The following is a 13675-nucleotide window of genomic DNA, read 5'->3' on the forward strand; positions in this document are numbered from 1 at the left end:
CGTGTGGTCCCGTCACTGTGTCTGTGGAATGGATGCAAAAGTTGGGTGGATCAGGGTGACGTCTTACACTGACCTCATTGCTTCAGCAAAAGTGAAGTGCCCATTCTGTTGACAGACGCAGCTCATTCCTTAAGCGTTAATTGGGGGTTTTCAGCAGTGACCCTTGAGCACAAAGACAGGAGTAAGCCCTGAGCTCCACTGGTTGTGGCCCCACAACCAAAACAAAGTGAAAGAATGATTTTAAAATTTTATCAGTGTGTGTGTGAAGGGACACAGGGTACTGAGTTAAAAAGTCTAAAGACCAAGAATATCTTGACTCAGTGCTGAAGGAAAATTGACAGCGAGCTGGTTCTTTAGGCTGCCCGTAAACTGCATCCTAAATAGATGCAGTTAACCAAGTAACTGCAAGTAACTAGTCTCAGTGACTCATCTCAGCATTCTGTGACTTGCTTCTTAATGTTGGGAGCAGATTCCAGTTTATTCCCCTTACTGAGGGAGGCTGTCACACTGGCTCATCTCTTGGTCCTTCCCTAAAATTCTTTGATGAAGAGGAAGGAGCATGCAGATTGGGTCACTGACGTCCTCTCCAGCATCACCAGGACCTTCATGTGCAACTTGAAACGTGTGTGTTTGGATTAGTTGTGCGTAGGGAGGGCCGCGTTCAAGTGTGACAGTCGGAAATGACAGGACAGTGGATGTGGGTAAGTTCTAAGAGGCAGGCGAAGGCCCAAAGGGGGTATTCTTTGATCGCACTGCTTCACAAGTAAGAAGAGCATTTCTTTTTTATTTTTTTAATGTATCAGAGGCATTTATTTATATTGATTTCCTTAGCAAAAATTTCAAAGATATACAGTGGGTCAGAGAGTGACTTTGATAATTTTCTAACAAGTGTCTCTGCATAAAATTCTCCAGACTATGTTTTAAATATATGCATATATATATACATTTTCTCTCACTGGAGTTTCCCGATAATTTTAAGTTTGGCAGCTATACCTACTATTTCTTGGCAAGTAATAATAGCATTTTAAGGTGCATCTTAGGGTAGACAGAAGCTTTTCGACTCTCTGTTGTTGTGGTTGCTGTTGTTGTTGTTGTTGTTGTTTCTTTTGGGGTTATACCCAGTGATGCTCAGGGGTTCCTCCTGGCTCTGCACTCAGGAATCACTCCTGGCGGTGCTCAGGGGACCCTATGGAATGCTGGGAATCGAACCCAGGTCAGCCGAGTGCAAGGCAAACGCCCTCCCCGCTCTGCTATGGCTCCAGCCCCGAACTTGCAGGTCTTACATCAACCTCATGACACATGTACTGAGCACAGATTTATCCAAATATGTCAGGGCCCGTTTATCCAGAAACCATCGTGTCCTCGGAACCTGCAGAGTGGATGGAGGAAAGATCGAGAAGGAATGTTCGTGTGTTTTAGAGACCTTTGTCAATGACCAGAAGCAGTCAGTAGACCATGCCTCAGCTTGATCAATAGCATATATATCTATATGTAATTATGTATATATGTAATGTGCACATTCACGTTATTTAACAATAAAAATAATAGGAGAAACAGTTACAAATCCTAATTAGAATAACTAGGAATAAGAGAATGCCAAATGCCTTCTGCGTTAAAATTTCTTAAAACAAAATAGACGGGACTGGAGCAATAGCACAGTGGGGAGGGCATTTGCCTTGCACACGGCCAACCCGGGTTCAAATCCCAGCATCCCGTAGGGTCCCCCGAGCACTGCCAGGGGTAATTCCTGAGTGCATGAGCCAGGAGTAACTCCTGTGCATCGCCAGGTGTAACCCAAAAAGAACTCTGTATCACTGTCATCTCGCTGTTCATCGATTTGCTTGAGCGGGCTCTAGTAACATCTCCGTTCGTCCCTGTTGTGTGCTAGTGTAGCCCGATGGCATATTGGGGGCTCTTTCAGGGTCAAGGGAATGAGAACCCTCATTGGTTACTGTTCTTGGCATATCGAATACGCCACAGGTAGCTTGCCAGACTCTGCCGTGTGGGTGGGATTCTCTCGGTAGCCTGCCGGGCTCTCTGAGAGGGACGGAGAAAATACCATTTTCAGATGGTGAAAAAGAAAAAATAAAATACATAAAATAAAATAGACATTTTTTAATACTTGACAGCTCTACTTTCCATAATCTGGCCGTTAAACACATCTGTGTAAAGAGCCCCTTATCCAGAGCTTAGTATTAAGCAGATCGATCTGCTGTGTTAGTCCTTGATGTGCCTAAGAGGTTTGTGTCTTGGCAGCAGTCGGACTCCTAAATAATAGATAATCCAGTCGCACCTGGAAGAATTCATTGAGTGCTGCCTTACCCCGAATAGAAATGGAACGTTTCTGAAATCCAGCCCTGTCGGTGGGACTCCCAGCCAGATCTCGCCTACCGACATCAAAAAGCAAAATGAAACTGCCCTCAAGTGCCCAGTCAGGCCGTTTGGGCCTGCAGAGTCCCAGGAGCAGAGCTAGTCGAGAGAGAGCCCCCGCGGGGAGGGCGCCCGGCCTGGGTGAGTCCCAGCATCCCTCAAGGCCCCTAGGCACCCCGAGCATCACCAGGAGTCTGCCAGTCTGTCCAGAATTGGCTCTCGCGTCTGTCGGCACGTCGTGTCACCTCACGGAGATCTGGGGTCTGGCGGGCATCTGGTGTACCATCGGGCTTAGGGAGCACTAGGACAGGGGCCTTAGGGAGCACTAGGGTGGGGGCTTATGGAACACTAGGACAGGAGGTTTAGGGAACACAAGGACAGGAGGTTTAGGGAGCATTAGGATAGGGGCTTAGGGAGCACTGGGATAGGGAACTTATGGAGCACTAGGACAGGGCCTTAGGGAGCACTAGGACTAGGGGGCTTCAGGAGCACTAGGATGGGGCTTGCGCATTAGGATGGGGGCTTAATGAGCACTGGGATGGGGGGCTTAGGGAGCAGTAGAATGGGGGCTTAGGGAGCACTAGGACAGGGCATAGGGAGCACTAGGACGGGCACTTTGAGAGCACTAGGACGGGGGCTTAGGGAGCACTAAGACAGCGGCTTCGGGAGCACTAGGACAGGGGCTTAAGGAGCATTAGGATTAGGATGGGGGCTTAGGGAGCACTGGGACAGGGGGCTTAGGGAGCACTGGGACGGGGGGTTAGGGAGCACTGAGACAGGGGGTTAGGGAGCACTGGGACAGGGGGTTAGGGAGCACTGGGACAGGGGGCTCAGGGAACACTAGAACAGGGGGCTTGCCTTGTGTGGGGTCCGCTCAGTCCCACCCCCAGCCCCACCACGGGGGACCCCCAGCCCGTGGCATTGACCACGCCCATCTGGCCCCTCCCGCAGGCCTACTACTACTGCGCCATCCTGGAGGACGTGATCCTACGCTTCGCCTGGACCATCCAGATCTCGGTCACCTCCACCACCACGACCGTGCTGCCTCACGCCGGGGACATCGTCGCCACCGTCTTCGCGCCCCTGGAGGTCTTCCGGTACGTGGCTGCCGAGGGCCGGACCCGGCAGCAGTTACTCGCTGGGAACGGGGGTGGGTGGGGTGGGGTGTGCCGAGAAGCCAAAAGGGCTTACAGAGAGCCTGTTAAGGACACACGCAAACCCCTGGCCACCCCCTTCTCTTCTCTGCTCACCCCCCGGCCCCCCACCCTGCCCCGGGGCTGGGCATCACTCCAGGGGCGCTGCCCATTAGGCTTCTTGTTCCTGAATGAGCTCCTTCCTGCTCTCCTCGTTAGGGCTGACTTATGGTCCAAACTCCTGCAGCCTGCATCCTCTGGTTCTCCTGCCCCGTGACCGTTTCCTCAGTCTTCCCACCCTTCGCCCTGCTCAGGGCCCCGGTCCCGTGGGCGTGTCCAGGTGTGGGGGTGACCAGCTCTCCCCCCCCCCCTCCTGCAAAGGCGCTTCGTGTGGAACTTCTTCCGCCTGGAGAACGAGCACCTGAATAACTGTGGCGAGTTCCGTGCCGTGCGCGACATCTCCGTGGCCCCGCTCAACGCCGACGACCAGACGCTGCTCGAGCAGATGATGGACCAGGACGACGGTGTCCGGAATCGCCAGAAGAACCGGGCCTGGAAGTACAACCAGAGCATATCCCTGCGGCGCCCGCGCCTGGCTTCTCTGTGCGTGAGGCTCTCGGCGAGTTTGGCGGGGGAGGGGAGGGCACCGTCACGCCGAGGGGCTCTTAGTGTACAACACATAAAGGTGTTAATGTCCAGCCGCTTTGCACCTACCCCAGCATCAGCAGTTTCCTGCTGTACAGAATGCCCTATGAACTGCATTTCATTAGGACAGCACAGCACAGTGACGCCTGCCAGTTTGGCCCAAGGGTATGCTGGAGAAGTTTCGAGCAGGACCAGTCCAACTCTTTAGAACATTTCCCACACAAAGAGTTTTCAGGAACGGAGAGATAACCCAAGCGGGGAGGGCGTTGGCCTGACTGACACGCAGCCAACCCAGGTTTCATCCCCAGTATCCTATAGGGTCCCCCGAGTGATTACTTGAGGGTAGCCAGGGGTGGCCCCTCTAGGGGAAAAAAATTTTATATATATATAATGAAAACGAATAAATTTCAAGTTAGAAACTATAGGAACTCTGAACCTGCTGTCTGCCACCCATGGGACCAACCGTGGCCAAGTTGCTTCGTTTGTCTCTTTATTCTGTCAGAAATTCGTATTTTTGAATGGTCGCTCCTCAGAGGGTGACTGACAGAGATGACACTTGTGGCGCCAGGTGTAGACTAAGCACGTCCAAGGAAGCAAGCGTGCGCTTCTGTAGTGGTCTCAGTCCCTGAGTTCTGTATGTTCCCGAGACTCGGGACTCTCCTTTAGAACTTGGACCCGAGTGAGGGCCACGGTAGGGAGACCCCACGGAGACAGACAAGGGCAGCGAAGGGTCATGAGGAAAACCGAGGCATGCTTGTCAAAGACTGGGAAATGCTGGGAGCTGATTCTGCATGTCGGAAGGAAGGTCTCTTCCGCAGAGTGGCGTTCTGAGAGGATTTCAGTGTATCCTGGCAGCACCGGGCAGGTCCATATTTGCAGCGAGAAGCTGAGGACCAGAAGACGGCAGGCCGTTCTGGGCATGCGACAGGGAGAGGAGGAACAAAATAACAGACGCTGTCGTGGCCAGAGGAGCCTGGCCCAGAAATTGCCTGGTTTTTTTTTTTGTTTGTTTGTTTTTGTTTTTTTTTTGTTTTTTTGTTTTTTGTTTTTTTTTGCTTTTTGGGTCCCACCCGGCGATGCTCAGGGCTGACTCCTGGCTCTGAACTCAGGAATTACTCCTAGTGGTGTTCGGGGGACCCCATGGGATGCTGGGAATTGAACCTGGGTCAGCCACGTGCAAGGCAAATGCCCTACCTCTAGCCCCTGAATTTGGGTTTTTTTTTTTTCTTTTTGGGTCCCACCCGGCGATGCTCAGGGGTTCCTCCTGGCTCTGTGCTCAGGAATTACCCCTGGCCGTGCTCAGGGGACCCTATGGGATGCTGGGACTCGAACCTGGGTTGGCCGCGTGCAAGCAAACGCCCTCCCCGCTGTGCTATTGCTCCAGCCCCTCCAGCCCCTGAATTTGAACAAATGTGGCAAATAGATAAATACAGGCCCTAGCAAAAAATAAAAAAGAAAGAAAACAGGCGCAGGGAAGGGTATCCCAGAGCCAGAGGCCTGAAGCTATTCCAGCGGGGAGAGGAGGGGTGGGGTGGCTTGCCCAAGTCCCCAAGGTCCAGGCCCCAGCGGCCGGCCAGGTGGACCCAGCAGCGTTTCAAAGTCCATCCTCACCTGCCGCCAGCAGAGGGCGCCGTCGGCCCGCGGTCGGCTCATCCCGGCTCTGCAGTGGGTGCCTCAGTTGGGCACGCCCCGGAGGTGGTGGGCTAGAACCCGCAGAGCCCCTGGGAGCATCGTGGCTGGGGCGTTCAGCCTCCCAGAGGAGCCCAGTAAAGACCAAGCCCCCCACTCACTCCATCCACAGGCCGTCAGGCGCATCTCTGGACCAGGCACTGGGTGGGCTGGGGGTGGGGAGGGCTGCTCTGTGGCTCTGTGGCTGCAGCCGGCCTGGCCCAGGGGTCCCGTCGGGTCTTCTGGGGGCTTGCACACTTCCTCCCGCCCTGTCGGCGCTGTGCTAAACGTCTGGGTGTTTGTGTTTCGCAGATCCAAGGCTCGTGACACGAAAGTCCTGATTGAAGACACAGACGATGAGGCGAACACTTGAGAGCGCCGGACCCCCCCCTTCCACAGCTCGTCGGCCCCCCCGCCCGGCGACTCTCCCCTCGACCAGCGCGACCTCCGGCACCTTCCACCGAGCCCGGGACCCCTCTGGTCGGACCCGGGGCTCCCCCAGACGAGCCCCCCGGGCATCTCCGCTTTCCTTCCGGTGGAAACTTTTTCCTTTTTCTATTTTTTAAAAGCGAAACCCCTCCCTGCCTTTGGCCCACCCTGAGGACGTTTTTAGGATCAGAAACAAGAGCCTCCGCGGGGTCCGTTCGATCCCTCACCAGGACACGCAGGCTCGCACCCTGCCCGCTCACTAGGCTTCCACCCGGCCCGGTTTTGACTGGTTGAAACCGGACATTGATGGTTTTGTTTGGGGGTTGTGTTTTTTGTTTTGTTTGTTTTGGGTCGGTGGAGAATTTTCAGGGTTTTTTGGGGGGGGGGTTGTTTTTTTTTTTTTTTCCTTCATACCCAGCGCAAAAAAAAAAAAGCACTGGCCATACTTGCAGGGAAAACGCCTCTGAAGCAACACCTCCATTCAGGAAGCTACTTTTTAATTTGATGGAACTTTTCTTATCGGGGTGGGGAGACTGGGTGGCTGGGTGGGCAGGGGGCGGGGTGGGGGGAGCGGGGAAATGTGGTGTATTTGTTACATAGAGTTTTCTCATTATTTATGAAAGTTAAGCGTCAAAGGAGCGCCGAGGAAGAAGACAGGCAAGCGGGCTAGCACGGGGGTCCTGAGGGCTAGTCCCCTCCACGCCGCGCCTCCCCTCACCCTCCCCCCAGACGGCTTTTGTACCAGGCCCACGTTTCTCCTCCTCCTTTTTAATTTTAAGCCAAAGTTGCATTACCGATATTCTCAGCTGCTCCTGCTTGGAAGTCCTCGGCACGTCTCAGCCGCTGCGTGTGACATTCAAGAGGGCCTGTGGACCCATGGGTTCTCGTGGCCCCCTAAAGGCGGGCCTTACCCAGCTCCAGAAAAGGAACTGCACATCCTGGTGGAGACACTGCCTGCTGAGAAGAAACTGCATGCCCTGGCGGAGACGCTGCCCGCCAAGAAGGAACTGCACGCCCTGGCGGAGACGCTGCCCGCCAAGAAGGAACTGCACGCCCTGGCGGAGACGCTGCCCACTGCTGGATAGGTGGTTCCTCTGGGTTCGGTTCCTTTGGCCGGAATTCGCTCCAAGACAGTCTCCTTGGGGAAACCGGCGTTGGGAACCCAAGCGTGTCCCGCGGATAACGCAGCACTTGTCTGGCCCTGCCCTTGAAACCTGCTCTGAGGACAGGGCGTGAAGATAAGCAGGAGCGTTTCCCAGGCGTCTCAGGGCGCCCAGTCGGTGCAGAAGGCCCGATCCGCTTCTCTGGTCTCGTTTCTCTCCTGTGTTGGCTCATCCAAATAAACCCGAAGGGGTTCTACTCTCCTGAGCGTGGTCAGCGTTGCATTTGTAATAGAAACACAAGTGTGACTTAAGCATAAGGGGGAAAGCCAAGCGAGTTTTAATCTTCCCCCCTCCCCAGAAAAGAAAATCCCAAAGTCGGCAGCAGCCGAGAATTGCAAGTAAAATTTTTGTTCTGTCCTTTTTCTTTTTTTCTTTTTTTTTTCAGCTTAATTTTGGACAAAGGAAAAAGTAGAAGGAAACACTGTTATCGCTTGTCTTAAAAACATACGGTTGGGGCGGTGATAGCACAGCCGGGAGGGCATTGGCCTGACACATGGCCGCCTTGGGTTCGATCCCCGGCATCCCCTAGGGGCCCCCGAGCCCCACCAGGAGTGAATCCTGAGAGCAGAGCCGGGAGTGGCCCCCAAATAAAAACCCACTTAGTTCCCCCCTTCAGCCCTTCTTTTTCCGCAGTCCACGTGGCTTGCTCCTCCCCCCCATCCGCATTCCAGCAGATGAATTTAAATTCCCTGTTAACAGTCCCAAGTTTCCATCAGTTATCTAACAAATACTTGTTCTCTCAAGAAACTTCTTCCATGTTTATTCTGACGGGCTTCCAAAATGTGTTCTCTTTCTAAATTGGGGTTTTTAGCCTTAACCATACAACTTTGTAACTTGGATTTTTAGTTTTTTCTTTTTTGTTTTTTGGGTTTTTTTTTTTTTTTTTTTTTTTTTTTTTTTTCCAAGGACGTTCCTTGGCCTAAATCTGGAGAGAGAAAAAAAAAATATTTAATTGCTGGATTTTTTTTCCAGTTTTAATAAACTGAATACTTTCTAATAATCAGTGGTAACGATTTAGTGACCCTTACTAGTTTAAAATTTGCATAATTTATACTCGGTTTTTCTTTTTCCTAACTCTTCTCTTTCGTACTTTAAAACTTGGGAAGAAATATGACTGGTCTGTCAAGAAATAGTAGTAATTACTTCTGCGTTATATCAGTAAGTCCAGAGGGCCGGTTGCTGCATTTACAAATAAAATTGGTAGCTCTAATATGTATCCCAAGCAATTTGAATGGTCAGCTTTATTCTCTGTTGGCAAAGCTGTAGAATGACCCACACAAATCTCAGATTTGAATTCTGGTTATTGAAATCCTGGTATTTGAATTCTGTGTTTTTCCCACTGGGTCTGTCCTGGGGCCAGTCTGGTTTTTTTAACTTTAACTGTCATGATTCTAGACCCTCCTCAGTATTATTATTTTTTATAGATGGTACAATGTAAAAATCCGTTTCTTTCCTGGCATGTGTATCCTATTAACGGCTACTGGAAAATGCTAAGACTTTGTATAAATTTCATTTTACATGACAGATAACTCAATGATGGTTTTTTTTCCCCTTCAACTATGTATTGAAACCCGTAAGTTCAGGTTCTTCTTCAAACTCTTTAAGCTTTTTCTAATTGAAAGGAAGGACATAGGGAAGAACGAATACACACAATTTTTTTTTTCTTCAAAGAAGGCAGTGTGCGGTTTTTTTTTTTCTTCTAGATTTTTCTCTGCCCCAGCAGTTGTGAATGCCCGGTGTCCCGCCTAGAATTTTGCTGACAACTCCAGCGCCTTGAAACGCTTATAGGACCCTAGGAAGTAAGTGACATTTACAGAGGGGTTTTAAAGGAGCAGCCCCCTGACCAGAAGGTAAAAACCTTCGTGTCATAGAAGATTCACATTTCCTGTTTGAGGGTTATGCAGCTAAGCCAATAGCTAAAATACCCGCTCTGGGGGCTGGAGCCATAGCACAGCTGCCTTGCAGGTGGCTGACCCAGGTTCGATCCCCGGCATCCCATAGGGTCCCCCAAGCACAGCCAGGAGTAATTCCTGAGTGCAGGGCCAGGAGGAACCCCTGTGCATCGCCGGGTGTGACCCAAAAAGAAAGAAAAAAAAGAAAAGTAAGGTGGTTCTAACAGTATAGGGGTGGCATGAAAGTTTATTTAAAAAAAAAGAATACCCGCCCTGTGGGGTGAGAGACAGGTCCCAATAGACAGTTCCCAGTTGAAGAACCCTTTGTCACCTTACAGCGGATCCTCCTGGAAGCAGTGATGTATAAGAAGGCAAAAAATGGCCGATTTCCTGTGTCCACACAGGGACCTTTCTTTCCTATCGCCTGTGCCTCTAAAAGGCGTGCTCCATTATTTCAGGCCACGGAGCCAAAATAATTAGATAATAAGTAGATAATAATTAGATAATCCAGTAGCACACGGTGATGGGTTTTTAAGGTTGGGGGGGGAGAAGGTGACAGACCCTCCCCAAAGTGTTCAACTTTCTTGTCCAACCCCTGCCAGTCCCCATTAGAGTCCCTAAGACCCTAGGCTCTGAGAGGGCCCCCCCAGATACAGCTGCACCCCCTTAAAGAAGGAATGTAACACGCCCACCTCCCCCCAGACCATCCCAGCTCCTGTGTGACCCCATCTCCCCGGCAGGTAAACTGGGTTAGGACAGACCCGAGTAACCCGTTCCTGACCCCTCAGGCCAATAGACAGTGAATTGAAGAGGAAATAAATTCACTGTGGAGGTCCTGTGCTCTGGCAGGAAGCAGGGCAATTCAAGGTCTGTGGCGGCCCCCTCTCTCCTGACTTCTCTCGTTTCTTCCTGACTTTTCTGGAAATCGCTCCTTGGGCCTCTGCGTAATTTGCTAAACTTTGGAAAAATTTCCTTCGTTTAGAAGTCAGAAAATAGCCCAATTCAGGGCTGGAGCGATAGCACAGCAGGGAGGGCGTTGGCCTGGCATGCGGCTGACCCGGGTTCGGTTCGATTCCCGGCATCCCATAGGGTCCCCCGAGCACCGCCAGGAGTGATCCCTGAGTGCAGAGCCAGGAGTTAGCCCTGAGCATCGCCAGGTGTGACCCAAAAAGAAAAAAGAGAAGAGCCCAATTCATGGCCCCTGTGGAATTTTCTCAACCAAGACTAGAAAAAATCCTGTAGTTTAGAAATAATAAAGCAATCCAGTAGATGGCATTTTTATCCAAACAGTGTCATATTCTCTGGGATAATCTTTATTTGAGAAACAAATATCAGATTATTATTTCTTCTTTGTGGCTTACCCAAAATTTGCCTATGCCCCCAACCAAAAAAATTCTTCTGACGTAGTTTAAAACATTTCAACATTGAAGTGTTTTAAATGATGACCTCTCCTAGAGTTTAACAAACGTTTGTTCAGTCTATGGCTTCTTTAAAATCTCGCCATACTGGGGCTGGAGTGACAGCACAGCGGGGAGGGAGTTTGCCTTATACGCAACCAACCCAGGTTCAATTCCCATCATCCCATAGGGTCACCCGAGTACTGCCAGGAGTAATTCCTGAGTGCATGAGCCAGGAGTCAGCCCTGAGCATTGCCAGGTGTGACCCAAAAAGCAAAAAAAAAATTAAAAATAAAAAAACTATACTATTCTCGAAAATCTCATTACTGGGAGGTTAGGAGTTAAGACAATACATTAAGACAGGCAAAGAGTTTGGAGGACTTTAGGGGAAAATTCAGCAAAAAAGAAATCTGGTAACCAACTTGGGTGCCCCTTAGTGATGGCTCACTGTCTCACGCCCGAGAACAGGAAGTTAATGTCAGCTTTTATCAATGACCTAAACAGATACAGAATTCTGCACTTGGAGTTCCAAACTCCCTGCCTTCCGCTCCCAGTCGGACCCGTGTCCGAGCATGGTGTTGCTGGCCAGGCTGAGCCTGGCCGAGCCTCAGAAACGTAGGCTAGACAGTGCTAGAACCCCAAGGGATTTTAACCAGCAAACCACACACGACCACCCAAGGGGAGAAGCGCCCTGTTAGGAGGATGCAGCCCCGAGCAGCCTCGTCCACCCGAGGATGGAGGACACAGTGGGAGGGAATGAGGTGACCTTTTCCTCTGGAATGTCTTCCAAGCTGCCTTCCCTTTTTCTCTGTTCTTTTTCTTCCAATGGTGCCATCACCTTAGAGAGGCTAATCACATAACCCGCCACTTGCCTTGGGGGTCTGCGTGTCTGCTGTCACGTGCCTACATCCCAGTTACGTGCAGTTAAACGCTGCTGTCACGTGCCTGCATCCCAGTTACGTGCAGTTAAATGCCCATCGTTGACCTCAGCTTCCCGGTGCCCGTGCGCCCCCCCCCACATGCTAGGGCGCAGCAAGATTTGTGCCCCTCTGCCCACAGTTTTCCTGTTGGTCCACAGAAACCAGCATGAAAGCAGGGAGAGGGGTGGGGGGGTCCCCTAAGAGTGATGCTACTAAGCTTGATTTTCTTTGGAACTGTGCAAGGAGCACTCAAGCTCTTGGTGTTGTGAAGACTGGTGTCTTGCTCTTTTCACATTCAGCCCAGAAATCTAGTTCCGTGTAGATACTGGGGAGGGGGGAAAATGCATCTGTCCTCACAGCCTCTCCCCGTGTCACCTCACCCCTCCACCCTGTGTTGGCCAGAGGATACTGTTGGGCCCCCGGGAGTCGTGACTGAGAAAAGTAACTGTGGAATGTGACTGGTCCCCCTGCCCCTCGCTCACTCGCTCCATGCCCGTCATAGAAAAGGTGACGTGGACGTCCCAAGACGTGCTGCTTGCTTCGATCGTGTCGTCGTGGCCTCTCCCCTTCCCCTCCCCCTCCCCCCCCCCCCCCCCCCCCCCCCCCCGTGGGTAGACTCTTTAGCAAGCGCGGCGTTCCCGACGTAGGCAAAGTAAACGCACAGTGTGGTCCTGTTGTGTAGTTCCTAGGTGGTTGTAGAAAGCCAGGAGCGCCCGTGGTTCTTGTGTTTTTAAAAACAAACAAACAAAAAAAAAGTGATTGGTTACAAAACTGTCCTTTTTTCATTATTACAAGCTCTCTGTTTTCCAACGCTTTGCCTGAGTCCTTTTGTCACCGGCGGCCGGTTTGTCTTGGGCGTGTCTTTCCCTCTGGGTTTCTCGTGTCCCGAAACACCCAAAACACCTTAAACACCTTACACGTGGTGGGGGACAGACTTCGGAGGTGGGGGACTGGAGTGACAGCACAGCGGGGAGGGGGTTTGCCTTGAACAGGGCCAACCTGGGTTCGATTCTTCGATTCCCAGCATCCCCTAAGGTCCCCCGAGCACCGCCAGGAGTGATTCCTGAGTGCAGAGCCAGGAGTCAGCCCTGAGCATCGCCAGGTGGGACCCAAAAAGAAAAACCAAAAAAAAAAAAAAAACCAGACTTCGAAGGTGGAAGCGTTTTACACAGATTTGCCACATCTCCAAGGAAGGGACTTGGGAGATGGGGGTGGGGCTCAGGTACTTGTCCTGCATGCAGCCCACCCGGGTTCAATCCCTGGCACCATATGGGTCCCCAAGCATCACCCCGAAAGCATTGGGTACCACTAGGCTATTCCAGACTTGAAACATCACACTGAGACTCAGACCAGCTGGTGAGGGTTGGGGGGGGGGGGGTAGGCTTGGAGGACCAAGGCCCACAGCCTGCATGTGTGAACTCCCGGATTCGATCCCAGGCACTTAACAGTTTCCTGCACACCTCTGGATGTCACCCCAGTGGGCCCCGAGAAGCGTCACACGGCTGGGTCCTCACCACCAGGCACTGCTGGGGAGACCCCAAAATAAGCATCTCAAAGGGACCCTTAGGTAATAGGACTGACTCAGCAGGCCTTTGAGTTCTTTTGCTTGTACACACACACACACACACACACACACACACATACATACACACTCATTCATACACACAGGCTCTCGGCCTTGGGTGCTGAGATGCATGTTGGTTGCCGTCCCGGAAACGGTTCCCGAGGTCCCTTTGTGGAAAGGGGTGAAAAATCAACATACCCTCGGGGCTGGAGCAATAGCACAGCAGGGAGGGCATTTGCCTTGCACGCAGCTGACCCGGGTTCGATTCCCAGCATCCCATATGGTCCCCCGAGCACCGCCAGGAGTAATTCCTGAGTGCAGAGCCAGGAGTAATCCCTGAGCATTGCCGGGTATGACCCAAAAAAACAAAACAAAATAAAAAAAAATCAACATATCCTAAAATGTCTCAGAACCGGAAGTGCACAAAGAAATATTTTATTGCCTCCAACCTAAAAGGCCTTTTCTTTTCTTTTTCCATATCGGCAGCTCGGCGC

The 13675-nt window shown here is 51.6% G+C and overlaps 1 protein-coding gene across 1 annotated transcript in view; it reads left to right on the forward strand.

Annotated features, from left to right (window-relative positions):
* Positions 1-6400, forward strand: part of XPR1 (xenotropic and polytropic retrovirus receptor 1) — a 154244-nt gene extending 147844 nt beyond the window's left edge. The window contains exons 13-15 of the mRNA XM_056108148.1: positions 3322-3467; positions 3885-4106; positions 6129-6400. Of these exons, the coding sequence (XP_055964123.1) occupies positions 3322-3467; positions 3885-4106; positions 6129-6189 (429 nt within the window). The 3' untranslated portion in view covers positions 6190-6400. The remainder of the gene's footprint in view (positions 1-3321; positions 3468-3884; positions 4107-6128) is intronic.
* Positions 6401-13675: the final 7275 nt, after the last annotated feature.

Source organism: Sorex fumeus, unplaced genomic scaffold (genome assembly GCF_029834395.1).
Source record: "Sorex fumeus unplaced genomic scaffold, SorFum_2.1 ptg000195l, whole genome shotgun sequence".
NCBI classification, from domain to species: Eukaryota; Metazoa; Chordata; class Mammalia; order Eulipotyphla; family Soricidae; genus Sorex; species Sorex fumeus.